At 49.0% G+C, this 22,958-nt stretch overlaps 9 protein-coding genes across 9 annotated transcripts; 3 read left to right on the forward strand and 6 right to left on the reverse strand.

Annotated features, from left to right (window-relative positions):
• Nucleotides 1–90: 90 nt before the first annotated feature.
• On the reverse strand, nt 91–1,377 carry BDW43DRAFT_258335 (mitochondrial 54S ribosomal protein bL12m). Its single transcript, XM_032039962.1, has 2 exons — nt 1,056–1,377; nt 91–914 (listed from the first exon to the last, which is right to left on the reverse strand). Exons 1-2 carry the CDS (start codon nt 1,281–1,283, stop codon nt 591–593), a joined length of 552 nt encoding a protein of 183 aa, XP_031906335.1. The 5' UTR covers nt 1,284–1,377; the 3' UTR covers nt 91–590.
• A 352-nt stretch (nt 1,378–1,729) lies between these two features.
• Nucleotides 1,730–5,227, reverse strand: BDW43DRAFT_295916 (chaperonin-containing T-complex subunit CCT8; the record flags this gene model as incomplete). The annotated part of the gene is made up of 11 exons (XM_032044133.1): nt 1,730–3,009; nt 3,118–3,488; nt 3,617–3,691; nt 3,781–3,848; nt 4,143–4,206; nt 4,260–4,291; nt 4,351–4,414; nt 4,504–4,549; nt 4,596–4,620; nt 4,677–4,917; nt 4,986–5,227. 11 exons carry the CDS (start codon nt 5,225–5,227, stop codon nt 1,730–1,732), a joined length of 2,508 nt encoding a protein of 835 aa, XP_031906336.1.
• A 915-nt stretch (nt 5,228–6,142) lies between these two features.
• Nucleotides 6,143–6,556, reverse strand: BDW43DRAFT_305279 (ankyrin repeat domain-containing protein; the record flags this gene model as incomplete). Its single annotated transcript, XM_032045765.1, has 1 exon — nt 6,143–6,556. One exon carries the CDS (start codon nt 6,554–6,556, stop codon nt 6,143–6,145), a length of 414 nt encoding a protein of 137 aa, XP_031906337.1.
• A 1,198-nt stretch (nt 6,557–7,754) lies between these two features.
• Nucleotides 7,755–9,593, forward strand: BDW43DRAFT_295917 (uncharacterized protein; the record flags this gene model as incomplete). Its single annotated transcript, XM_032044134.1, has 7 exons — nt 7,755–7,858; nt 7,888–7,998; nt 8,051–8,383; nt 8,449–8,569; nt 8,612–8,690; nt 9,023–9,052; nt 9,391–9,593. 7 exons carry the CDS (start codon nt 7,755–7,757, stop codon nt 9,591–9,593), a joined length of 981 nt encoding a protein of 326 aa, XP_031906338.1.
• Nucleotides 9,594–10,596: 1,003 nt separating this feature from the next.
• BDW43DRAFT_258342 (uncharacterized protein) lies at nt 10,597–11,288 on the reverse strand. The gene has a single exon (XM_032039963.1). The coding sequence runs from the start codon at nt 11,194–11,196 to the stop codon at nt 10,903–10,905; it is 294 nt and encodes a 97-aa protein (XP_031906339.1). The 5' UTR covers nt 11,197–11,288; the 3' UTR covers nt 10,597–10,902.
• Nucleotides 11,289–12,876: 1,588 nt separating this feature from the next.
• BDW43DRAFT_6651 (Zn(II)2Cys6 transcription factor) lies at nt 12,877–15,768 on the forward strand. Its single transcript, XM_032050352.1, has 3 exons — nt 12,877–13,117; nt 13,185–13,385; nt 13,454–15,768. The coding sequence occupies exons 1-3, from the start codon at nt 12,970–12,972 to the stop codon at nt 15,163–15,165; spliced, it is 2,061 nt and encodes a 686-aa protein (XP_031906340.1). The 5' UTR covers nt 12,877–12,969; the 3' UTR covers nt 15,166–15,768.
• A 1,039-nt stretch (nt 15,769–16,807) lies between these two features.
• Nucleotides 16,808–18,115, reverse strand: BDW43DRAFT_258345 (uncharacterized protein). The gene is made up of 2 exons (XM_032039964.1): nt 17,734–18,115; nt 16,808–17,682 (listed from the first exon to the last, which is right to left on the reverse strand). The coding sequence occupies exon 2, from the start codon at nt 17,482–17,484 to the stop codon at nt 16,849–16,851; it is 636 nt and encodes a 211-aa protein (XP_031906341.1). The 5' UTR covers nt 17,485–17,682; nt 17,734–18,115; the 3' UTR covers nt 16,808–16,848.
• Nucleotides 18,116–18,486: 371 nt separating this feature from the next.
• Nucleotides 18,487–19,080, reverse strand: BDW43DRAFT_258346 (uncharacterized protein). The gene has a single exon (XM_032039965.1). The coding sequence runs from the start codon at nt 18,827–18,829 to the stop codon at nt 18,554–18,556; it is 276 nt and encodes a 91-aa protein (XP_031906342.1). The 5' UTR covers nt 18,830–19,080; the 3' UTR covers nt 18,487–18,553.
• A 2,942-nt stretch (nt 19,081–22,022) lies between these two features.
• Nucleotides 22,023–22,714, forward strand: BDW43DRAFT_305282 (DUF3716 domain-containing protein; the record flags this gene model as incomplete). Its single annotated transcript, XM_032045766.1, has 3 exons — nt 22,023–22,143; nt 22,188–22,583; nt 22,656–22,714. 3 exons carry the CDS (start codon nt 22,023–22,025, stop codon nt 22,712–22,714), a joined length of 576 nt encoding a protein of 191 aa, XP_031906343.1.
• Nucleotides 22,715–22,958: the final 244 nt, after the last annotated feature.

Genomic DNA, 22,958 nt, shown 5'->3' on the forward strand with positions numbered 1-22,958 from the left:
ATCTCTCGGGCGGAGAGATTTCTTACCGGAGCTTCACCTGCAATGTATTCTTTACACACTTTGACAATTAATGCGATCAAGACGGCTTTTGGGTTATATAAATGCAATGAATTAGATATTCTTCGTAACTTACTTTCATTCCTGATTCTATTTCGCCCGCATTCGGGACTCTTCTACGTATTGTTTCGCAGTGAAAACCATGATTAACTTCATAATAGTAAAACAGTCGAGAAGCATATCTATCGTCCATCCGCCTCGGAAAAGGCTCACTAGACAGCAGAAGAGTTGAATAGACACAGATCTTTCTTCCATCAGGGATCCAAATTGTCCAAATCAAGAGATGATAATGTACACTTGCCGCCTTTTTCCCGCTTTCCGGTTATATCAGAAACATTTCAAGAGATATATGACGGAGAAAAGAAAACACTAAAAAAAAACACATAGTAATAAGTGGTGAGAGACAAAACTCCAGCTCGATGATGCAGTCCAATCACAACGTCCCGGTCAAGCTGATCCCCATCGCCCGTTTGCGGAGACGGGAAACAGGCAGTGACCGGGTATATATCAATTCATCGAAAATATTAACCCGTTTACTCCATGACAGCCTTGGCTCCAACGGCCTTGAGCGTCTCGATGATCTTCTCGGCGTCCTCCTTGGGAACAGACTCCTTCAGGACCTTGGGCACGGACTCGACGAACTTCTTGCTGTCGACCAGGGACAGGCCGAGGAGGGACTTGATCTCCTTGATGACCTTGGCCTTGGAGGCGGCGTCAACGGTTTCGAGCTTCAGGTTGAAGAGGGTCTTTTCCTGCTGGGCAGGAGCAGCCTCTTCTTCCTCAACGGGAGCGGCGGGAGCAGAGCCGGGGGCCATGGCGAAACCACCAACGGGCAGGTCGGGGATGTTAAGGCGGGACTGTAAGTGGAGAGTGATATCAGTACAGATAGTTCCACGTCAATTGGTTCCAACAATGCGTTCATTGCCCCCTCCGGTGGGAACAAAATATTGCACCACATTGGCTTGCGATATGTGGAAAGAAACAAACAACGAACGAACCTTGAGGGTGGACACGAGGTCGGCGGTCTCCAGAAGGGTCAATTGGCTGATCTGGTCAACAATCTGGTTGATCTTGGGGTTGACAGGGGCAGCAGCCTCCGCCTCGGTGGACTGCCATCTCCGTGTCCGCTGAGACAGATATGTCGAGGAAGAGAGGCGCAAAGAAGCGGCGGACGGGCGGACGATCTGCCTGCAGCAACGAGCTGCGACCTGCGAAGAAATTGACATGATGGCTGTGAAGGGGTGGAACTGGAGAGGAGACGGACAAGCGAGGAAGAAGATGGACAGAATTCGAGCGCTGCTCAATCAGACCGAACCAAAGAGCTATCCGAAGTTCTTGAACTGAAAAAGAAAGTCGAGTTTCGGTCCGGAAAATCCAGGCGTCGGTCACGTGAGAACGCCGGCCAATACCCTTCTCATAGTTCGACATCAACAATTCGACGGGGAAGTAGCCAATCTACTAATGTGAATAATTCTCCTGCGACGTCATACGAGTAGATAGGAAAAGAGTAATATAGTCAAAGGTGACTCGCATTATACACAAAGTAGCCAATATTACTACGACTTTCGCAACACATGTTATGTCAAATCCTCTTGATCAATGGACTTTTTCATGATATCGTATCTATCACATTCCTATTTTACCCCCAATTAAATATTGTTACGCCCCATGTTTAATCCTCATCCCAGTTAGCGTTGGGGCCAGGTGGCTTTGGTCCACCTGCCTGACGAGCGACGATGATTTGGTCGACACTGAGGATTGTGCGAGCGGTCTCGCTGGCCAGCCGGATAGCCCAGCTCTTGGAAGCCATCAAATCAAGAATACCCTCCTCAGCGGCATCCAGGGTTCCCGCAGAAGTACCCGATTCGAGATCAACACCGGCCGTCCAGTAGGGCTCCTCCTCCTCGGAGCTACCCTCTGTCGACCCTTCTGAAGAGGCTTCGGCGCCATTGCTGGTACGGTGGTGAGCTGTGTAAAGACGGGACAGAACCTCGGTAGCATCCAGACCAGCAGACTCCGCCAACGTACGCGGAATGACTTCGAAAGCCTCGGCGTACTTGCGAATGGCATGCTGGGGAAGACCGGGGGTCCGATCGGCAAATGCAGAGATCCTCTCCACGAGCTGGATTTCGGTAGCGCCTGCGCCAGGAACCAGACGGGGGTCCTTGGTAATGGCCTTGACGGCATTGACGCCATCATCGATGGCACGCTCAACGTCATCCAAGTGGTTCTGCGTCGCTCCACGCAAAACTATGGTGGCGGTCCGGGTCACGGTGTTGGCCTCCTCTTGACGGAATACGGTCACACGATCACCGCCGATTTCGGTGGTCTCGACGACATCGATGCTGCCCATTTCATCAGGCATGGGGGCACCCAAACGGGCAAGAGGGGTGGCGCCGACGACACGGCAGAGTCGGCGAAGTTCAAACTTGGAGAGGATCTTGATCACAAGGATATTGAATCGGTTGAGGTAGTGCATAGCCAGGTCACCAACGGTGGAACCAGCAACAACGACGCGAATACCCGAGTCATAGAGCTCCTTTATGGCGGATTCGAGGCGTTCCTCCTCACCCTTGGTGAAGTTAAGCATCTCATCTGCACTCTTCAATAGGACAGTGCCCTTGGTCTCGGTCTGAGAAATGTCAATGGGGCAGCTGAACACGCCGACCTTGGCCCTAGAAGCCTTCTTGACAGTACCATCGGGCTCTCTGCCAAGAACCATTCCCCTAACCACGCGAGAGTGCTCCAAGCTACCACCCATGATCTTCACTACACGAACATTATCGACGTTGAAATTGACGGGGTTCTTAGGCAGAACAGCGAGAACGGCCTCCGCGACCAACGAGGCCAGGAAGTCCTCCGTGCCGGACTGCTTGCTGGCAACGACTGTACGGAGAGCCTTGCTAAGCTCTCCTTCAGAACGAAGTTCCTTCAGACGATCCACCTCGAGGTCTGCGCAATAAACCATTGGTCAGTAAACTCAGTTTCAGAGCGGAAACCTCAATCCAGTACTAGCCCCTGAGAGAGCCTCTGGACTATCGAAGACAAAGACAAACCCACCTTCTAGTACCTTCAGGGCAAAGTTCTGTGCCTTCTCATAGCCCTGGACAATGTCACTCGACTTCAATCCCAGCCGGAGTAATTCCTCAGCCTTCTTCAAGAGCTCCCCAGCCAGGATGATAACCAGGTTGGTACCGTCACCCATCTCCATGTCCTGCTGCTGACTGGCCATGACGAGTAGCTTGGCGGCGGGATGTACGACTTCCAGCTCGCGCAGAATAGTAGCAGCATCCGAGGTAAGAACCATCTTCTGCAGGTGGTTGATGACGATCTTGTTGCGGCCGTAGGGACCAAGCGACGTTTGGACGGTCTGGGAGATAGCCTGGCAGGCTTCGATGTTACGAATGACGGCTCCATCTTCGGCATCGTGGCTGCAGGGTTTTCCAGGGTTAGCTACCGGACCTTATACGATCCATTTCCGATTCATTGTAGTTCCCCATTTCGAGCATATGCTCCAGAGGATATCGGGCGGAACATTTCACAAGTGGGCTTCGCTTACCTCTGATAACCAGGCTTGAAAAGGCCGGCCTGGGAAGGCCCGGGCATAGACAACGACATAATGACAAAGAGCTTCCTCTCAAGTTATGTACTGAGTAAAAAGAGGAAGACGAAAATAAGATCAGCCACAACGTTATCGTGAAGCTGTTTCTGGGAATTTTTGACGGAGAGCTTGGAGACGGTCTGGTCTGCAGGCGGGTGTTTGTTTGGTTTGCACCCCGAGGGGCATTTCCCTTTTGGGACTATCCCATCGCATCTGACTAATACAGGTTAACTAAGTAAGTTATCATTAACTATTTACATTTATTCTTATATACAAGTGAGAAGAGAATCCATCATTATATTATCATGGTACAAATTCATCAGCCCTAGCCCTATTAATATACAAAGGTACCCACCTGGGATTGAACCATCGATCCCGTCATGTAGATCTATCACCAGTAGTCGTGATAAGCTGCCTGTCGGAATCCTGGTACTGCATGTCGATATATCGTTAGCATTTCATACGGCAAGAACATGAGTAGGACCTTACCAAAGCCTCCAATTGCATGGCATCCGCTGTCCTCATACGCCGCTTCAGCTTTAATGGACCTGGAAATCGGGTTAGTGCATCCGAGCCAAAATAGCGTCCAGAGCGACCTTACCATCCACGAATTGCCTCCATGCGGTTGTAACTCTTTTACCTGTGTTAGCGCATGCTCTATAAGATAGTCCTAGCACTCATATATAACTTACTGAAGGGTGTGTTGACAGGAATTGAGGCGGCGCCCCCTGCTCAGCTTCTTGCATGCGTGCCCACCTACCCAAGACTGTTAGATTGCCAACATACAAGCCATGGCACTTGTCTGCATAGAAACCGCTAGAATCTGAGAGAGGTTTACAACTTACAATCTAACTGCAGCCTCCGGATTGAAACAGGCTCTCGACATCATCACTAGTATGCGTTAGCTGTGACATCAACGCTAACAGGGGGAACGTACTTAGCCCAATCTCATCCGCTTCGGCCTAAGAGAGAATTAGTTGGGGGCATGTCTAGCAGCCGAGAACACTGCGGATCTTACCTCCTGTGTCCGCGAGTTTGGTAGGCCGTGCACAAGGTTCAGAAGCATTGAGGAAAATTGTCCAGAAATGTCGAAAACGATGGAGACAAAGAATGCGGCACCCATGGTGATGATATTATTACTCATGCGCTCCGCCGGATGATGCGCCACCACATGAGCAATCTCATGTCCTAGTACGGCCGCCAAACCATCCTCGTCTCTGCAGATAGGCAAGATACCGGTGTATACGAACACTTTGCCGCTAAACCTCCAGTAAGCATATCCACAGCTAGTACGACATGAGCGACCGGAGAAGACAGAGAACCTTACCCGGGAAGAACGAAGGCGTTCAGCATATCATCATCCTTTATCACATGGACCTTCCAGTCTGCCCCTTCGATCGGCGCCTGTGGGATCAAGCGCTGCAAAACACGGCTCACCTGCATAGTGATCGGATGGTGTTCAGGAAGAATTCTCCCACGTGCTTCGTTCAGGACTTCTTCGTAGCTCTGTTTGCCCATGGCGAGTTCCCGTTGCGCGGAGATACAGTTGAACCGGCGGCGACCAGTCATCTAAGTGAAAAGAATCAGCATAAGGTACAGAGCAACATGTTCGGCCATTGCTGCGTTTTTGGGTGATGCCTAGCTCAATTGGTATAGGTGATGCCGCCTCATCGTCGGGCGCCTGTCATTGACAACAGGGAAACGCACCTCTACCGTGTCGGTATTATAAATGTAGAAGCCACTGATCCCCAGCCCTACTATTATGAAATGGTGTGGTTTGGCATCTTGTAACAAGCGAATTAAGAGTGAGTCGTGTCGTGGACCGTCGAATCTGTTATACCGGTTTCCTCTATACCGGGAGCCTCGCGTTGTGGAAAATGGTCGGCCACGGAACGTAAACGATACGCGTGGGAGAGTGTTTGACAGTTTTATCGAGTTGCCATTACGAGGAAGGAGCCATGTCGAAATAGATCGGGGGAGGGAAGATCTTGAGGTAAACGAAGGAATGCGACGGAGTGATGCGGTTGATGACCGGGGGAGACCTCGAAGGAAGGTATGTCTTATTGGTAGAGGGAACATGATGGATCGCTTTGCATTTTAGAATAATTGAGAAGACAAGAAGATATTTCGTGGTTGTCACAAGTGCCGTAGAGAAGACGGAGGAAACGAGACTAGAATGGGGAGCTGAAGCTCTTCCTTACATTAGATAAATTATAGAGTAGTGGATCCCCTTTTCGTTCCCCATGTCAGACAACCAATCAGCATCGCTGCATTGACACCTCCACACATCTCTCTTCACCTCATTTAATATAGAGAGAGTGGAGGTATATGTGAATCACTTGATTCGGACCGTGTTTAGAGTGAATAGTTTGAGAGGCGAAGATGTAGATATATATAGCTGGCGTTTGTACTGGTCTCTTATTTTATTTTGTATGTTTCGGGTAGTTGCTCGATTGATATCTCATATAAATATGTAAAAGACACTTAAGCGTATTCAATTCGAGCGCTCCCACTTGTTAAAACCTCATATGCTTCCATGCCTGCTTCCGTGGTCGATATCCGATTATCTTTTGTACCCTTCTTTAACAGCATCTGCGTGACTACTGAGTTGTTCCTTTTTGCAAACTTGCGCAACGGCCCATCACCCCAGAAGACCTTTAAATTGATATCAGCGCCATTCGCTAATAATACTTGGACTATCTCTTTGCTTCTATTCTCTGCAGCCCTATGCAGTGCGGCCGCGTCCTTTTCATCATTCGTGTTGTTCTGGTTAACTTTGGCCCCGTTTCCAAATAGCAGCTGAACCACTTCTGCATGACCAGCAGCAGCAGCAGCCAGTGTAAGTGCTGTTTCTCTGGCACTTTTCTGGCATTGGGATTTGCATCCTTTTCGAGGCATTTCTTGACCAAATCTAAATCCCTCTCTTTGCGCAATTCAGGGGGGATTCGCGTCAATGAAGTCGAACCATCACTGGCTTTCCAAATCTTCAAAGAGAAACCTCGCTGCCAATTGCTTTGAAGAGCATCTTGGCAATGGAACTTGGATTTGGTACCCAAGTTGTCAAGGGAGTCGACACTCTAGCATCCGACGTGCCCTCCATTCGTCTCTTTGTCGAAGTTGCGCAAATCTAGAATGTCGAAATTAAAGTCTCCAAGATTATCAGCCAAAAGGGCCTCTTTTCGGATGTTGACGATTAATCGATGATTCCGAATGAACATTTCGTGGCTAGTACTCACACTTTGTAACCCTTTTCGATACTGTCTCCAGGCCTCTCGCCCGTTTATCGGCAACTAGTCACCCGAGACAACCGACCCTTCCCGCTTCCCTTCCTGGACCTCTTCGATGAATGCTCTTAATAGGCGGCTTAACGTGTTCCTGTGAGATCTAGAGAACTCAGCAATCAATCTTTGTCTCGGAAGTTGACCAATCTCGTCTCTCTTGCGTAGTAGATGCTTACTGGATCATATGCACATTCAACATATTCTACAGATTCACATGCGATGATATTTTCGTCCGAATCTTTGTCAGCTCATCTTTATTCCACTTTTCTCGCTTCAAAATAACCTGGGTCGGTGTTCCAACGCTGTCGAAATGGCTCTTGAAGCCCTGGAGATCGAGAAATACCCAGTGACAATTCTGGAGCTTCTTATCGATTTCTGAAAGAATGATTCTGTTCTCACTGGGGCCTTCGAGGTTCTCTCTCATTGTGTCCGGAGCGGCTAGTAGAAGAGCAAGTTCGCTTTGGATCTGCTTGAAAATATCGGATGAGGTGGAAAAATGAATGCTGGACCGTGGGCTAGTGGTCGCAATGCTGTAATATAGCCTGTGAGTATCTGTTTAGTTCAAAGAGTATCGTCGTTTGTGAGGTCTGCATTGCTTTGCCTACTTATATTAATGTCTCCAAGTGCGGAGAGATTACCACTGAATACTGCGCCGCCTTGAGTGAATACTGTGCTGGAGTGGGAGATGAACCGGGCTCCAAAAATGGCTCGATACGTGTATGCAGTATAACATACCCGAACCCCATTCACGGTCATGCCCTAACGAGCCGCGTTACCCCGATATAACCACAACAGACAGGTCTCCCACCCATAGAATGGCCTCCATAACAATCCATCTTTCATGCACCGACTACACAGTCGGCTGGGTCTGTGCACTTCCAATCGAGATGGCCGCAGCCAAAGCCATGCTAGGCGAAGTGTGCACCCAATCCTAGCAGCACCCCCAAGCGACTATAACATATACACCCTAGGAAGAATAGCAACCCACGATATCATCATTGTCTGTCTCGCATCCGGAGTATACGGCGGGATCTCCGCAGAAATCGTAACAAGCCAGATGTGAACTTCATTTGTTCTCCCTGATGGTAGGCATCGGCGGAGGCGTACCCAGCCAAGCCGTAGACCTCCGCCTAGGACAAGTCGTCATCAGTAAACCAACTAGGAGCTTCGGCGGAGCCATCCAGTATGACTACGGCAAAGAAACCAAGGAATGGCACCTAGAGCGGACAGGCACACTGAGCAAACCGCCGCAGTCACTCCTGGTCGGGCCAAATAAGTTAGAAGCAGACCATTTACTCAACGAGAGCAGTGTCTCCGAATGTCTTGCCCCAGTAACGGCGGTCACCCTCTTTATCTATCCGGGTGCGCAGGAAGACCTGCTCTTCCAGGCTGGGTATGACCACCCCAGCGCGGGCTTGGCTTGCAGGTACTGTGAAAAGGGGAAGTTAGTGCGTCGATCTACGCAGTCTTCGACGGAGCCGAGAGTTCATTATGGTCCATTGCGTCTAGTAACCAGGTGGTTAAGAATGGGCTCATCCGGGACCGGCCCGCGCGAGAACTGGGGGTTTTGTGTTTTGAGATGGAGGCTGCTGGATCGATGGATCAGATTCCTTGTTTGGCTACCCGGAGGGTTAGTGATGATGCTGATTCGCATAAGAATGATCGGTGAAAGGGGTATGCGACTGCTATGGCCGCGACCTGTGCGAAGGAGATACTTTCGGTCGTGCCGCACGTTCAAATTGACGGGACAGGTTTAGTTGGCTCGAGGACACAGGCTGAGTCGAGGGGTATGGATTCTAGGGCTTCGTCTTTAGCAGAGACATATCATTCGGGGGGGAGGACCCATGTTTCTAGGAAACCAGAGTGCTGAAAACGATATTAATGTTAGGACGGATTGGCAGGGTTAACTGATGTTTCAAAATGCCCTCGGGTTGTAAAACAGAAAATGCAACCTAGACCGGTATCTGTACAGTGTTTGGGGCTAGGAGGACTGAGCTTTTCAATCCAAGGAAATTGCATTGTTAGATTGAGCAGATGTGCCAATCTTTACATGATATCTAGATGTTAAAAATGGCAAATGGAGAGGGCGATAAGGCCATTCAACTCAACGAGGGTGTAACCTTTCACAACCGTCACTCGTACCACGGGGTATACTTCACTCTAGCCTATTAAATCTGAGACTTAGAATTGGGCCGACACAGGCCAGCGAGCAAGTATGTGTGTACGTCAACTTCATATTCTCAACATTTCAGTATTTGGCATGCGCTAAGCCATGCATAGCATTGCATATTCGTTGAGTGCCGATCGCGGACGTTAGATCATGTCGCCAGACTTTCTATAGAACCATAAACTATGCACCGTTATTATCACACAAGCATGCAATATTCCCCACATAAACCAGGCAACAAGTCAAGTCTTCAATTAATTTTAGAAGTAAAACTTCAAATCTAGGCAGTAATCAAAGCCTCTCTCCCTCTGAGACCCTACTATCTCCAGAATTAGTACACCGCGACCTCCTAGATAGTAGCCTTACTAGGGCTGCGCAATGGGATTCATACCAATGTACCAGAATACTCTCCAGCATGACCTCACATCCAATAATCAAATACTCACCTATAGAACTTGAAACAAACCACTACAAAGCCTTATCTTGAACTTTGTCCAAGTTGGGCACTCTAAGCGCTTGCTATTCTAAGAAACAGTGGATAACCTCAGAGCCTCTGTACCCAAGAAAGCCCAGAACCGCAACCAACAACAACCAGCAAACCACCTACATGAAACGACCAGTGTCTACAATTTCACGGCAAGACCATACCCATAGCGCACCAAGATTCCACCCCCGACTCAACAAAACCCAACAAGTAGCCGCCAACAAGCATAGCACTCGCTTCGCCGTGCCCACAAAGTCAAAAAAAGAAAACCTCATCTAAAAGGCCCGGCGGCTACACCCAGACACCACGCCCACCCTGTAAATCCTGCAAGGCATGAACCTTGCTTGCTTGCTAACTACTTCGGACGCAGCACCCAGATCACATCACGCATCTCGATACGCCGCCAGGTGGAACAGGAACAGAGCCAAACAAGCGGTTTGGAATGCAGCGGGGTGGAATCGGAACAACCCCTGCTAAGTGCTGATTGCTGATCCGGATCGAGATAAAAATAAAAATATCCATCTGGGTTTAGGATCAGATCGGGCAACGCAGCGCAGCGTTAAGGTGGTGGTGCGTTATTTGATCGACCCCGCATGTTGGACTGGGACAGTAAGTCTTCCATTCTTGGGGAAAGCTGGTAACTGCATAATTTCTATTAATAAAGATAAGTCATAATTTTGGCACGGGGGAAGGGGAAAGGGAGCTCAAACCCAATGCATGTAATTAGGTGGGTTTGGAAGGTCGGCGCTTGGAGGTTCGGTTGTAGAATTGACTAGGCGGATGCCGGGTAGTTAGTTCTGTTACATACGTTCGGCAGTGAGTTTGCTTTTCTGTGAGAGGATGATAGAATAGGATAGGATCAGGTATGTATGTACAGAGTACGGCATTGTACATGTGCTACCTAGCTATCTAGTGGGGGTGGTGTGTAATGGGGAATTAGGGTAGATGGTGATGGTGCTGTGTATTTACTAGGCTGGTTGGGATTTGATGTCAATTGTTTTTAGAAGGAAATTGTAGAATTCTTTTTAATTTTTTTTTTTAAGGTATACAAAATTCGGCGAATGTGTGAACCTTCGAAATAGCCACCGAAAAGTGACTCGAGCGCTGTTGTGGCATGTCATGATGCACATCGATATCACAGTTTTCTTTTACCAGGGCCTCTGCAGATTGACCTCACATTTCCTTTGTGTGATTGGCGGACCGTTGGTAAATGAACGCTAATTGTTAGCGTTCAGCTGCAGGAATGTGACCAGAAGCGTTGTGACGCCTTTCCAGCCTTGCCAGGGTAATGATCCCCAGCCACGGGTTGTCTTTAATACCGAAAAGGCGACAAGAGAGAGGTACATACAGGCAAAAAAAAAGCCACAAATAAAAGATCTAAAAGCTCTGATGAAGTGCGGATGGCAGTGGCTCGAAACTTGAAGTAGATATCAACAACACGTGAGTCAATTGGGGCCTTTGCGCATCTTCGAGGGTTATCACGGATTTGTTGTCGGCGTGACAGTGTGACTCGAGGATTGTAGATGCAGAAGCTAATGTTTAGCTTCCTTGTCGAATCGACTTCCCCACCCCGAATGATCTTGCTGAAGGAGGGGAAAAGGATCATGGGGACGCACAGTTAGCGACCAATGCACGGGATGGATGAGACGAATTCCCACTAATTGGCGCCGAAGGAAACTAAAAACTAACTCGGGATCCTTGAACTAGTATTGTAGGGGTGGATATTAATAGCAAAAAAGCGCTGAGGAGGAGGAATTATGGTGCATTGTATGTCGAGTGGGCGGCTAAATGTTGCTAATTAGGGTGCCAAGACCAATTCTATCACATCTTGGCGAAAGTATGCTCGAGTCGCACGGGGCACTTGGTTGTTCTCCACTCGCTGACGGTTGGCTGCGGATTTCCCGTTCTGCATGACAGCATTAGCCGGCCATCCAATCAACTCCGAGGAAGGGAAGCTTGGCTCACTCCCCACTAAATTAGCTTATGCACTAATGCTGTCTCTATCAACAACACTAAACTCCATGGAGAATTTGGCTCGACGAGCGTTTCTTTGACCCCGCAGAGCTTTCCGTAAGATGTCCGAGTGCTTGACAGGCATTGGTGACAGGGGTTGATTGCTGGTGTTTTCTGAGGTTTGGTCATACTAGATCGGAGTACTAGTGGGTGCTGGTCCCTTATGGCTATTGATCGAAGGAGGGATAGACCTTCAATGCTAGTGTTCCCGTCAATTTTGCTATGAATGTAGAGAACGTCTAGTGGGTACTAGATAACTACTACAACTCCGTACTCCGTAGAACACTTGCCCCATTCGGGAAATCCTGGTACCGTGAACTAAATTAATTGATCGTGATTGATATCCTCCCTGATTGGTGATCCCTCGGTGATTATCGCTATCAGACCATAGAGGGAATTGTGCTACAACCCATTAACACCGCTGTTATAACCATTCTTGAGTCCGTGGTAATTGCTGGTAGGCGAGAAATAGCCGACCAAGCCTAAGGATACGGCGTAAGATCTAAAGAGAGAAATTTGGAACGTTGGACCTGCAGTGGGAAGCGAGATCCTCCAAATTCTCCGGCTAAGTCACCCCTCTGATTGGGAGGAGATGTGGTACGGTACCTTTGATCCTGGAATAAAGAAATTTGGCAATTGTCGAGAATAGAAACTAGAAAAATTAGAAATAGTAAAAAGGGTAATAAAACAAAAAGGAATATCTCCACTGTAGGACGAATACTACCCTTAACTTACTGGGACAATTCGGGCAGATACAGAACGATAAATCCAAACCCAATCAGTCCCCCAGCCGCCAATATTGGCTTGAGGGGAATCTACCAATGATACTGGAGAATGACTAGCATGGGCGCCAAATGGAAAAGGTAAAAAGTTCCAAAATTATCCAAAATTAGCCCCGTTCCTTGCTCGTGCATGCTGTTGAGACCCCTGCTAGCGACCTGCGATCATCCCCCCAATCCGCAATCTTTGGCGCTGGATCCCATTCACCGGGCTTCCTTCTCACTTGCATCCGATCTGATGTCCAAAATAGAAACATCATGGCCTGTCAGTCGGGAAATCTTGGTTTTAAAGCTTCGGCAATCCCACCCGTTCCTCTCTTTCGAATCACTGTCACGCACATCAAGTTATCTGTCGCCGCATCCTTTGTTCCCGCGCCTTTCCTTTTCTTCTTATACTTAATTAGATAGCAAAGACTGCTGGTTCAGCTTTGCGATTGACACCTCCAATACCCATTCTGACCCCTCCCCGCAATTGGTAGCTCGAAATCCTGGCAATTCCTGACGCCATTGCCCACTGTATATCGGAGCGCACGGCCTCTCTTCCAGCATCGCACCTGAAAAAAAAAAAAAATCAATCCCTCGTCAAGATGCCCTTGTCTTCAAAGAAGAAGCTCAGCCCGAGCAATGCTGCAGCAAACAAAGCCGCTACCGACTCCGCTCAGTCCTCGTCTAGTGAGGGACCTTCCACAGGGACGGGAAAGACAAATATTAAGTCGCACAAGAGGTCTCGTTCTGGTAGGTTTACGTTACAGACCGCTAAGCCACTGTCCGGGTTTTGATTGGAGATGTTTGGTCTATGTAGGCTGCTTTACCTGCCGCCTCCGTCGAAAGAAGTGCGATGAGCAACACCCATCCTGCGGTGCTTGCATTAATCTTTGTGTGAAATGCGAGTACAAGCGCCCGATCTGGTGGGGAAATCCCGAGCAAAGGCGCATTCAAAAGGAGCGCATCAAGCACAAGATCAAGCAAACCAAGATGAACGAGCGCAATGGAACACTTACTGGTGGGTTTGATTCTCTTCTCGACAGTCTCTCTCGCCTCTCCGGCTGACCATTCTGTGATCATATGTAGTGGACCAGTCTGGCCGGAGCCGCAGCTTGGCTATTACATCGCCAGCGACTCCTGAGTTTGAATTCAACCGGCCCGTCTTCGCAGAACAGCAGGACATCTTTGCTTCGCATTTGCCAACGCCAGCTATGACTCAACCAATCTTCGAGTCTTATCCTCCATTTGAGATTGACGTCAAGACTGAGAGACAGACTTATGTCAACGATGTCCCCTTGCGACACGACTCCATGAACTCCACGTTCAGTACCTTTGCTCCTCCGCAGTTGAACGCACCGCTACCGACTTTCCCCCAGGAAGAGTGGTTCCCCGACGAGTACTTCTCCCAGGCCCCTGCACTCCCCGGCATCGATCCGGCCCTATGTGACCAGAGCATCCAGCAGACCTACGCGATCTTGCAGTCCAATATCCCGGTCAGTGACCATGACCGGCCCTTGCTCGACCACTTCATCAACAATGTCTTGCGCATTATCTTTCCCATCGTGGAGGCACACCAACGCGGGCATTTACGAGCACAAGCCATCCTGCAAGCATTGGAAACTAACAAGACTTATCTTCACTGCTGTCTCAGTGTTGCGGCGATTCATCTAAAGACCACGGAAGGCATCGTTGGGGAGCAGATTGACCACGACATTATGCGACACCGGTTCGATGCGGTTTCCCAACTGTGCCTCGCACTGGGTGAAGATACGAAACATGAGGAGATTCTGGACGCCACACTGGCGATGATCTTCTTCCATTGCTCCGTGGGTCCCGCCGACGACTACCTGCCCGATATTCCCTGGTATGATCACTTCCAAGCCGCGTCGAACTTGGTGAGCCGGCTTGGTCTTTCGACCACGCCTCCATGTGGAAACCCATATATGCTTCCCCCCTTTAGTATGACACTGACCTCGTGGATTGACATTCTTGGATCAGCCATGCATGGAAGAACGCCTGAGTTTGCGCACACCTACCGTGCAAAACACCTAAGTGGAACGTCCTTAGGATTGCGTGAGCTCATGGGCTGCGATGACCGCGTTATGTACTTGATCTCCGAAATCGCATGTCTTGATGCATTGAAGAAGGAAGGCAGAGTCGATGCGATGGCGGTTTGCTCCCACGTTTCGGCCCTGGGGCGACAATTAGAATTCACCGAACCCGCCGATCAGACACTCGAGAGCCCCTACACCCTGGCAGGAGTCCTTCGCCCCGACATCCTGACCAAGAACATGACGGCCGTCTTCCGGATCGCCGCGAGGATCTACCTGTGCAGCCTGGTTCCCGGCTTCGACCGAACCCAGCAAAGCAACATTAACCTGGTGGCAGCCGTTGCGAGCACCCTTCAGTATATCCCGACCGGTCAGAATGGATATGATCGCTCACTGGTGTGGCCACTGCTTGTCACAGGAGCGTTTTCGACACCAAACAGCTCCTTCCGGGCCGTTTTGGCAGAGCGGTCTGCCGCCCTTGGACACCACGCCGACCTCGGGAGCTTTGGACGCATGTACCGGGTGTTGCAGGAAGTGTGGCGAGTGACCGACGACCCCATCGAAACTTTCTGCCAGGTGGACGATAGTCCCGTTGAGCCTTCATCGTCGAGCGATCCCATCAAGCTTGAGCCATCCGAGCCATCCGAGGAGATCGGCACCGACTGGGCGTTGAAAGAAATCAAAAGACCGCAGATTCATTGGCGCGAAGTTTTGCTGCAGAATGGGTGGAACTACCTTCTTATTTAGATTATTCGCGTACTCCCCTCTCTTTCTCCATGGGATTGCATCTCATAACGTTTTAAGCGTCCCTTGAAGGGACCCATTTCAAGCGGGCTTGAATATGCGACCAACTCGGAGATCTCGAGAGTCATAATCTGCGCCAAGGGGATATCAAATGAACGCAAATGCTCTTACCGGTTGAGTGATGGCTGGGTCTCATCATTCATAACCACGACTGGGCTTGTTGCTCCGCCACATTTGCTTTCAGGAAACGACCATCTATCCTGGACTGTGTCAACTTGGTGTCGGCTCTTGGATCTGTTTCCATTCTTTATACATACATCATCGGCTCTGTTTCACTGCTGGTCAGGAGATCATGACACGAAAGGCTACGAGGAACCACTGGACCTGTGGCGATAGGTGCAGAAGCGCGGACAGTCATACCCCCTTATTAAGGTGTTCCGGCGTTAGGAGTGAATTTGGCTTGTCTTGGGAATTTATATAAATATAAAAAAAAGTCTCATCTATATGCTGTTGGCACTGTATTTCTCCATGCATGATGACCTGAATTGATTCAACGGACTTATATTGCTTGATATCCTCCGTTCCTGCGTGTTTTGAATATGTTATGTAACATTCTTATATACCCTTCAATTAGATCTCGTTTAACCTAAGAAACCTACGCAGTGCTGTACAATGCGCAGGAATTTGTAATAGAAATAAAGCACGAACGCAGGAAGTTGCAATAGAGCAATAGCAACGAGCGAAAATAGAAACGAGCACACTGGATAGGAACGTGCAGCGGAGTTATGTACAGCTAATGCCGCCGATGGCGGGATCCAGAGCGGACGGGTATCAATCAGCCAGATTTTTCCAAGCTTTAGACTTAATTGGCAAACCCAGATGCGATATAAGGAAGTTCTCCAGGGTTACTTTCAACGTCTCAGGTATAGGCCATTGGGATGGAAAGTCGAGTTGAATTGCGTCGCTACACCACTGTATATAGCGTTCTAATTTTCCAACCGACAATTTTGTTATGTAGGCTCGTCGGGAACCTGAGCCCATTATTTGGGCCTTGACTTACCACTAAAGGGATGTCTTGTTCTTTGTGCTCGTCCGGTAGTGTAAGGGGGACCGGTTTAGGTGTTGTCAGCTGCCTAATCGTCTTTTGTAGTCGTCCGGTTGCAGCTGTGACTTGATTTAATTGCGTGGATAGGCCTATCTCAGAGAGAAGGCCTTGAGGTGTTCTCAACTCCGCTAGATGAGCCGGCTCCGGTCCTGGATGCATCAGGTAAAGGAGGTCTGACAACACACTAATAGCTAGTAGGCAAATCCTTCGGCAAGGGCTTTCTTCCTGAACCCTAGTTCTGACCAGCTATTAGCACTTTACTGTTTCCTTGTGGCTTAGGCATATCGATCCCTCCGCACCTTAGAAGCTGCTACCCCTTCCCGGGACCTTACCAAGCTGAATAGATAGAGTCATATACCGGTTTGCCACCTGTAAGGCTAAGAAATACACTATAATTATAACCCCCATGACTATTTCAACCTAAACCATCAAGATTGAATTTGTTCCACTAGAGCATATATCCCCTTTCGTACATATAGTCTGATCGTACTTGTGGACAAATCAATCTTAAAACGGGGTTATCCATGTAGCAGGCTGGCTGATATACCTTAACGGCATCGCAAGGCATTCTAATCTGCATTCTAGCCTGCAGTCCACAGAAGGCTTTGCTGACAGTTACAGCCAAATCGATCATCACAGATCAACGAGGAATCAGAAAACCAGGAACGAGTAGGAACGGCTCCCCGCTGCGAGATAATAAGAGGATTATCCCAAAGCCAATGGGTAGCGAATCGAAGGTATCCGTCGCCAACGCAGCGATCTTCGCTGGAGGACCTACTCCCGCTAAGAAATACTCGGACGCTGACTTTCCGTACAGTACTGGATACAAGAGGTTTAGTAGTCGTAATGCAGACAGACACGGCGGCCGGGGGGACACCCGACAGACAACATTTTCCCTCGAAGGGGCCGAACCGCAACGACGGAGGCACCGCAGGCACTACCCCACGCCATTTTTCAGGCGGCACCCTCTTCCGAAGAAGAGGGGACCTCTTCCTCCCTAGAAGGGGCCGAGGGCGGGGTCTCTTCCTCCCGAGGGGGAGGGGACGGATTCGGCGAAAAACCCACGAAGGGGGAAGATGGAGTAGTAGTAGCAGTGATAGTGGCGGAGGTAGCAGCGGTGTCACCATACCCGTATAACGATTAAGGGCATTATAATGTTCTTCACTCGATGATAGAATACTTCTCGCAATAGTCAAAATATTGTTCGACGAGCTCATTGTTCGACCACAGAGTGGGCTGCATCATGTAAAGGTAGCTCTCTTCCCTTACTCTCCGTGCCACGGCAAGGACGGTCACTGCTTTTGTTTTGTTGTGTACTTCGCACTTTGTTATTAAGTACACGATGGGGATCCGTGCTTTCAATGAATCTAAGATAGCTCTCCAGATTGGACTTCTTCATCCTTTCCAGAGGTGTCCTAGTGAAATTAGCTGGCCCGTCGCTAACTTCCATTCTTTCTCGAGCTTACAGGTTATATCAGTGTCCATGGAAGTGAGAATTCCCTTTCTTCCGTACAGACAGACTTCACCAAAGTTGCATTGGTGGTAGCGAGGTTGCGGACCGGCTTGACCGGTAGTAACTTTTTCAATCAAGAATGGGATAGTGCGTGCAAGAAAAGTCGGTATCTGACCTTCACAAAATAGAAGGCTTGGCCTGCCTTCAAATGTTATATACCGGCCATGTCTAACCCTCCGGGTTGCGGCTATGGGGGGAGTTTGAACCGTCGAGGCGGGTTTCGAACCCACCGGGCACAGAAAGCACAATGTACAAGCATATCGAGACATTGTTTGCCTGTGACGTTTCTGGGAGCAGGCAGTTATGAACTGGGGTAAGTTAAAGAAATCAGTCCCTTCAATATCATCATACTCCACTGGCTTCGGGGCCAATATCGGGGGAGGACCCCGGCGACATGCTGTACTGTGATCTAAAGAAAAAAGCTTTCGAGAGGAAAAGGCCAGCTTTCCTTGCCCTTCCCAACTGCACAATGTGGAAGAGGTTCCCAAAAGAGCCTAATCCATGGCGGTTTTCTCTTTGTTATTGTTGTTTGTACATATCTCTTAGCCGGATGCGGTAAACACCCCTCCAAATTCATGGCTTTGTGCCTGGGAGGCACTGCTCCAATTCCTGCTTAGAGCGGATCCAACTATTTCGGATACCCTCGTTACAATGGCCCCACTGTCCACTGAGAACATGGCTGAGGCTAGCATTGCTGAAAGCTCAGGCATCCCCTCAAGAAGTGCCTGTGATCCATCGTGCAAAGCTGTTCTGAACCCATAATAGCCCCTTTTCTAGAGGAAAGATATGCGCTGCCTCAAAGCTGAGCCAGATATTGTCGGTAGCATCCCCATTGCTAGCACCAGATAGAATACATATATGGTCTTTGGATAATGTTCCTGGCAATCTTTGTCTGTCCTGACCCTATAGCTCATGGCAGGTCGACAAAGGAGCAGCTTAAAGACAAGTACGTTATAATGATGGACACTCCAGCTGCAATGCTGAAGATCTGCACCTGCTGATGTCGTATTGAGGATTGCAAAGACTGCTTCTTTCGGTAGCTGGGTCATAGGCCCATTAGCCAGGCCCACCCTCTTCAGATAGTTCGAGTCTGAGTGATGAAACTCCGCGTGATATGATATCCTGGCAGGACACACCCTACTTTGATAAAAAGGTACATTGCTTTTTACCAACAGTGGATCGGTTCTATCGTATTATAACATTCTGACGGACGGAGTATAAAGTATGGCACCTGAAAATTCTGAAACATAATCGCCGCTAAAGATGTGTCCTTCGGACGTCTCTAGCAGAGAGGTGCCCCCGACTATCCGTCATCGGGAGAGAGTTCTTCACCCGTACGCCAAAGAATAAATGCGTTTTGTCTCCTTTGCTGTTTGTCCGACTAATATCTTATGCCTAAGACTGTGGGCTGTGCCCCTCTTGAAGAGAGCTTCATCGCTCGAGGGCGAACATCAGGACAATTTGCTGTGCATATGGGCTACACAAGACCATTGACTTAGGTAAAGGGAAGGACGGATCTCATATCTTATTTTAGGTATTAGCTAGTGTAGTTTTGGTGAGCCACATAGCAAACGTGCAAGTAACCAGCACTTTGCCTACATAGTGTCTGTCGTGTCTTGAAGAAAAACGGTAACCGGATTGCGTATATGCTTAGAAAATCTGCGATGGACCCTAGTTCGTCGCTGGTTTTGCTGACATCTTCTCAGATAAGGACTGGATGCGAGATATTGTATTTTAACATTGCACATCTGCTCAGGGAAGCTTTCTTAATGTTCCTTGATAACCCTCCACTCGTGAAAGAATCTGAGCATTATTGTCTAGTGTCTGTTGACTTGACGAATACGAGGGACTTCGTAAAATACCATTAAATGTGAACCGTAAAGTGACAGATTATGGATCATGGCATGGTAGGAACGGCCTCGACCGGGGAGAAGTTGGGAATGAATTATAGTCGGAAGGTGTAGAGGTTGGGGCCTGGAAGTATTGCCTGGTCCCAACTCGGTAGATCATGCCCGACCAATCGTATGTATGGATATGCAGTATGGGCATTCGATTGGTGATATCTCTAGCCCAGGTCTTCACGCGAGCTAGAAGGCTCTTCGCTGGACTAGGAGCCGGACTGGAATCTCTTGCAGTGTTATCGTCAGGGATAGTAAAAAAGAGTTGGCGGATGAATGACGAGAGGATGTGGAGTGTTCAGCGGATAGCCGAGTGATTGTGATAAAATAAGCGCTCGAGGAAAGGAAAGATGAAGTGAGTAGTAGGTAGAAGGGTGGAATTCCATCTGACTCAACTTGCCTTGGGTACTTCTCTATGGTACAGGGCCGCCATGGAGATTTTCGACGTGGACATAACTCCTTCACATTCAATAACACAGCCAAGACTTAGGAGTGTTGTCTCTGCGAACCATTTCTCATCCAAAATGACAGTCTAGAAGCATCCAGTGACGCAGGCTATGTCCAGGAGATTTCAACTGAGGGCACTTATTTAGGAGAGTGTCGCTATGATGTGGAACCCGGTCCTCCAGCGCTGATGGCACATAGCGTACAGTCCATGGACTAGCAACTTACTCACGAGATGCCTGAACTTACCACAAGTCTTAGCTCAATAAGCCGGAAGCTCAGAGCGGGGCCCCAGATATTGTACCGCATAGCCTTTGCCATGGAGTGCTCTTCGTTCACTATCCAAGAGGGATGGATCTGGCTAGTTTAATAAGAGTAATCGGTAGACTCCTGGATCATACCGTGGTATGTTATCTGCTGACATGGCCGTCTTCATGCCTTTCGCTAAAAAAGGGGAGCCATATGGAGCAAACTTTACTTTGTAGGGTGCTGTTCGTAAATATGACGCTTTGTTTTAGCCATGTTCGCTTAATCAATGACCATATTTTGATTCCCTGCGAGCCCTACTGCATATGCAGACAGTATCCACATTCATCATTTCCGCCAGCTAAGATATAATCCGCGCTGAGTCACAGTCGGTGTCGAGGCCATGGAGTCTCAGGATATGGTGATGATGAAACCAAATAATTTCCCGGCGGCTTGTGGAAATTTGATACCAGGCCCAGGTCCAGGATATCAGCGACGTGCTGGAGGGCCATGGCTCCGATTGCTATCTTCTATTATCTCAAGGTATATTTTTCTGTAACTGGCGGACTGATAATATCAGCGCCTTGGATAAGCAGCTGGAGGTAACAACTGCGTAGGCGGATCCGTAGCTCGGGAGTAAATTCCCAAGTTTAATGGAGCAGGCAGCTGTATGCCATACATTAGTTCGTGATGGGAGGCTTGGCTGGCAGCAGAAGTCGATCCGTTTACAAACCCCTGTAGTTGAGGCAAGATGCGTGGCAGGTCCTCTAATTTGTCAAAAGAAGTAACGGCATAACGAGTAGATCCCAATCATTTGATTGGTTCTCTCTGACTGACCGTCAGATTGCGCGTGGTGAGCTGTAGAGAATTTGCACTGGACTTTGATATGATCAAAAATTGTGCTCCAAATATCGGAGACAAATCTGGGATCTCGGTCCGATATACTAAGTGAAGGAAGGCCCCAGCCACCAATAGCAAGGCGCTCAAGTAGGGCTACCAGATGTGATTGCAAGTAGCGGTAGGCTAAGGTAGGTAGAGAGTTGCCGATCTCCTACGAAAGGTAGGGGATCCTTTACGTCCTTATATACACGTAGATGTTCCCTTCGCTTCCCAGGTCACGTGCTTATATGCCTGAGGCAGCTACGCCCGGTAGACGGAAGTACTTAGCTATCACGTGTAGCCAACGTACGACATAGGATTATATCCTCCCCCACTTAGCCTGCGAATACCCCTGAATTCGCTATGCCTTTCCTGCGAAAGTGTGCAACGTAGCAGTAGTTGGCTGCGAATAGTGGCAGGGTTTCCGTTTGCGGAATTGCCTTCGTTTGTAACTACCACCAGTCGTGTGGCGTAGTGGTGTGTACTCGCGTAGCTACAATGTGGTGTTGGTGACATTCACTCGTAGGCTGACGCTGGTAGCCATAATGATCCTCGTTGCTATTCACCACAGTGTTTGTTGTTGACGCGTAGCAACAGCATGTGCTGTAGCTATAGTCAAGCACTTCTCTTTGTTTATCAGCTGCCCCGCGTTGCTATTCTCTGTAATTCTCCCTCAACCTTTGTTTCTTGCAGCGTTCTTCCTCTTCAGTTTCCCTTCTGCTCACTTCCTCTATTGCCCTCGCAGACTTTGTCTATTTGTCTATTGTCCGGCACCATGGCTCCCACTAGCGACCTTGAGCAGGCTGTGGCTTGCGTTGATGTCAAGTATCCTGACGTGGAATCACTCGCTGAGATAGGCGCGGATCGTGAATGGCTTGTGAGATCTGTCGAGGAGAGTAAGTGAGGACCTAGATTGCGATACAAGAGCTAACCATTATAGAACTCCAAGGTATCTCTAGTGTCGATAGGACTGCTGTTCGTTTGTTGGACATCGCCCGTAGCGGCGGTATTTCGAGTGGAGGAAAAATCCAGTTGACCAACAAGAACCATAAGGCGGCGTACATTTTGCATTGTCGCGGTCTCGAAGCTCAGGTGCCGTGTGATAAATGCGAAATGTCTGGTGGTCGCTACACAACCTGCGTTGTCTCACCCTCCTTTCGTGGCGCTGCCTTGCATAGTGGTGCCTGTTCGAACTGTCTTGCCCGTGGTAGGGGAGCTGAATGCTCGATTCGTCGCGCGTTCGAAAAAACCGGTGGTGGCGCCCTAGACCCTGGTAGTATTGGGTACCCATTGGCCATTCCATCCTTGTTGACTAGCGTAGCTAGCATCGGCCCAAGTGAGAGCATCCCAGATATCTCTATCTGGAACCAGTGTGATCAAGAAATGCCATAGTAAACATAGAGTGTAGCATGCAGCAGTGACAGTGGCGGCAATTACTTTGTGGATGATGCAGGCCCTCAGCTGTGAGGGGTTATGTTCCCTCTCGCATTGATGGCCTATTGGGTAGACTTCAATAAGACGCAAGCAAGGTTTGACTGGAGCTAATGCCCCTAATATGTTCTAAGGTAAAACGTGTATCTCTGCCTCGCGCATAATACACATCTGGTGGTGGCGAAAGGAGCTCATTACTTTCTCTGTGATTCACAGTGGCCTTGACAGATGGACGACGTCGAGTGAACTTTGCGATAGTAAAGCCGCTTTTTAAAAAGCC

The sequence above is a fragment of the Aspergillus alliaceus genome, assembly GCF_009176365.1.
Source record: "Aspergillus alliaceus strain CBS 536.65 unplaced genomic scaffold BDW43scaffold_1, whole genome shotgun sequence".
NCBI classification, from domain to species: domain Eukaryota; kingdom Fungi; phylum Ascomycota; class Eurotiomycetes; order Eurotiales; family Aspergillaceae; genus Aspergillus; species Aspergillus alliaceus.

What these genes read in the sequence shown, in the direction of transcription:
- BDW43DRAFT_258335 (XM_032039962.1), bottom strand. Translation starts at nt 1,283, where the DNA reads ATGTCAATTTCTTCGCAGGTCGCAGCTCGTTGCTGCAGGCAGATCGTC. An exon ending in ACCTCGTGTCCACCCTCAAG is followed by an intron (nt 915 to 1,055) that starts GTTCGTTCGTTG and finishes CTCCACTTACAG; the next exon opens with TCCCGCCTTAACATCCCCGA.
- BDW43DRAFT_258342 (XM_032039963.1), bottom strand. Translation starts at nt 11,196, where the DNA reads ATGATCCTTTTCCCCTCCTTCAGCAAGATCATTCGGGGTGGGGAAGTC.
- BDW43DRAFT_6651 (XM_032050352.1), top strand. Translation starts at nt 12,970, where the DNA reads ATGCCCTTGTCTTCAAAGAAGAAGCTCAGCCCGAGCAATGCTGCAGCA. An exon ending in GCACAAGAGGTCTCGTTCTG is followed by an intron (nt 13,118 to 13,184) that starts GTAGGTTTACGT and finishes TGGTCTATGTAG; the next exon opens with GCTGCTTTACCTGCCGCCTC. An exon ending in GCGCAATGGAACACTTACTG is followed by an intron (nt 13,386 to 13,453) that starts GTGGGTTTGATT and finishes GATCATATGTAG; the next exon opens with TGGACCAGTCTGGCCGGAGC.
- BDW43DRAFT_258345 (XM_032039964.1), bottom strand. Translation starts at nt 17,484, where the DNA reads ATGAGCTCGTCGAACAATATTTTGACTATTGCGAGAAGTATTCTATCA.
- BDW43DRAFT_258346 (XM_032039965.1), bottom strand. Translation starts at nt 18,829, where the DNA reads ATGACCCAGCTACCGAAAGAAGCAGTCTTTGCAATCCTCAATACGACA.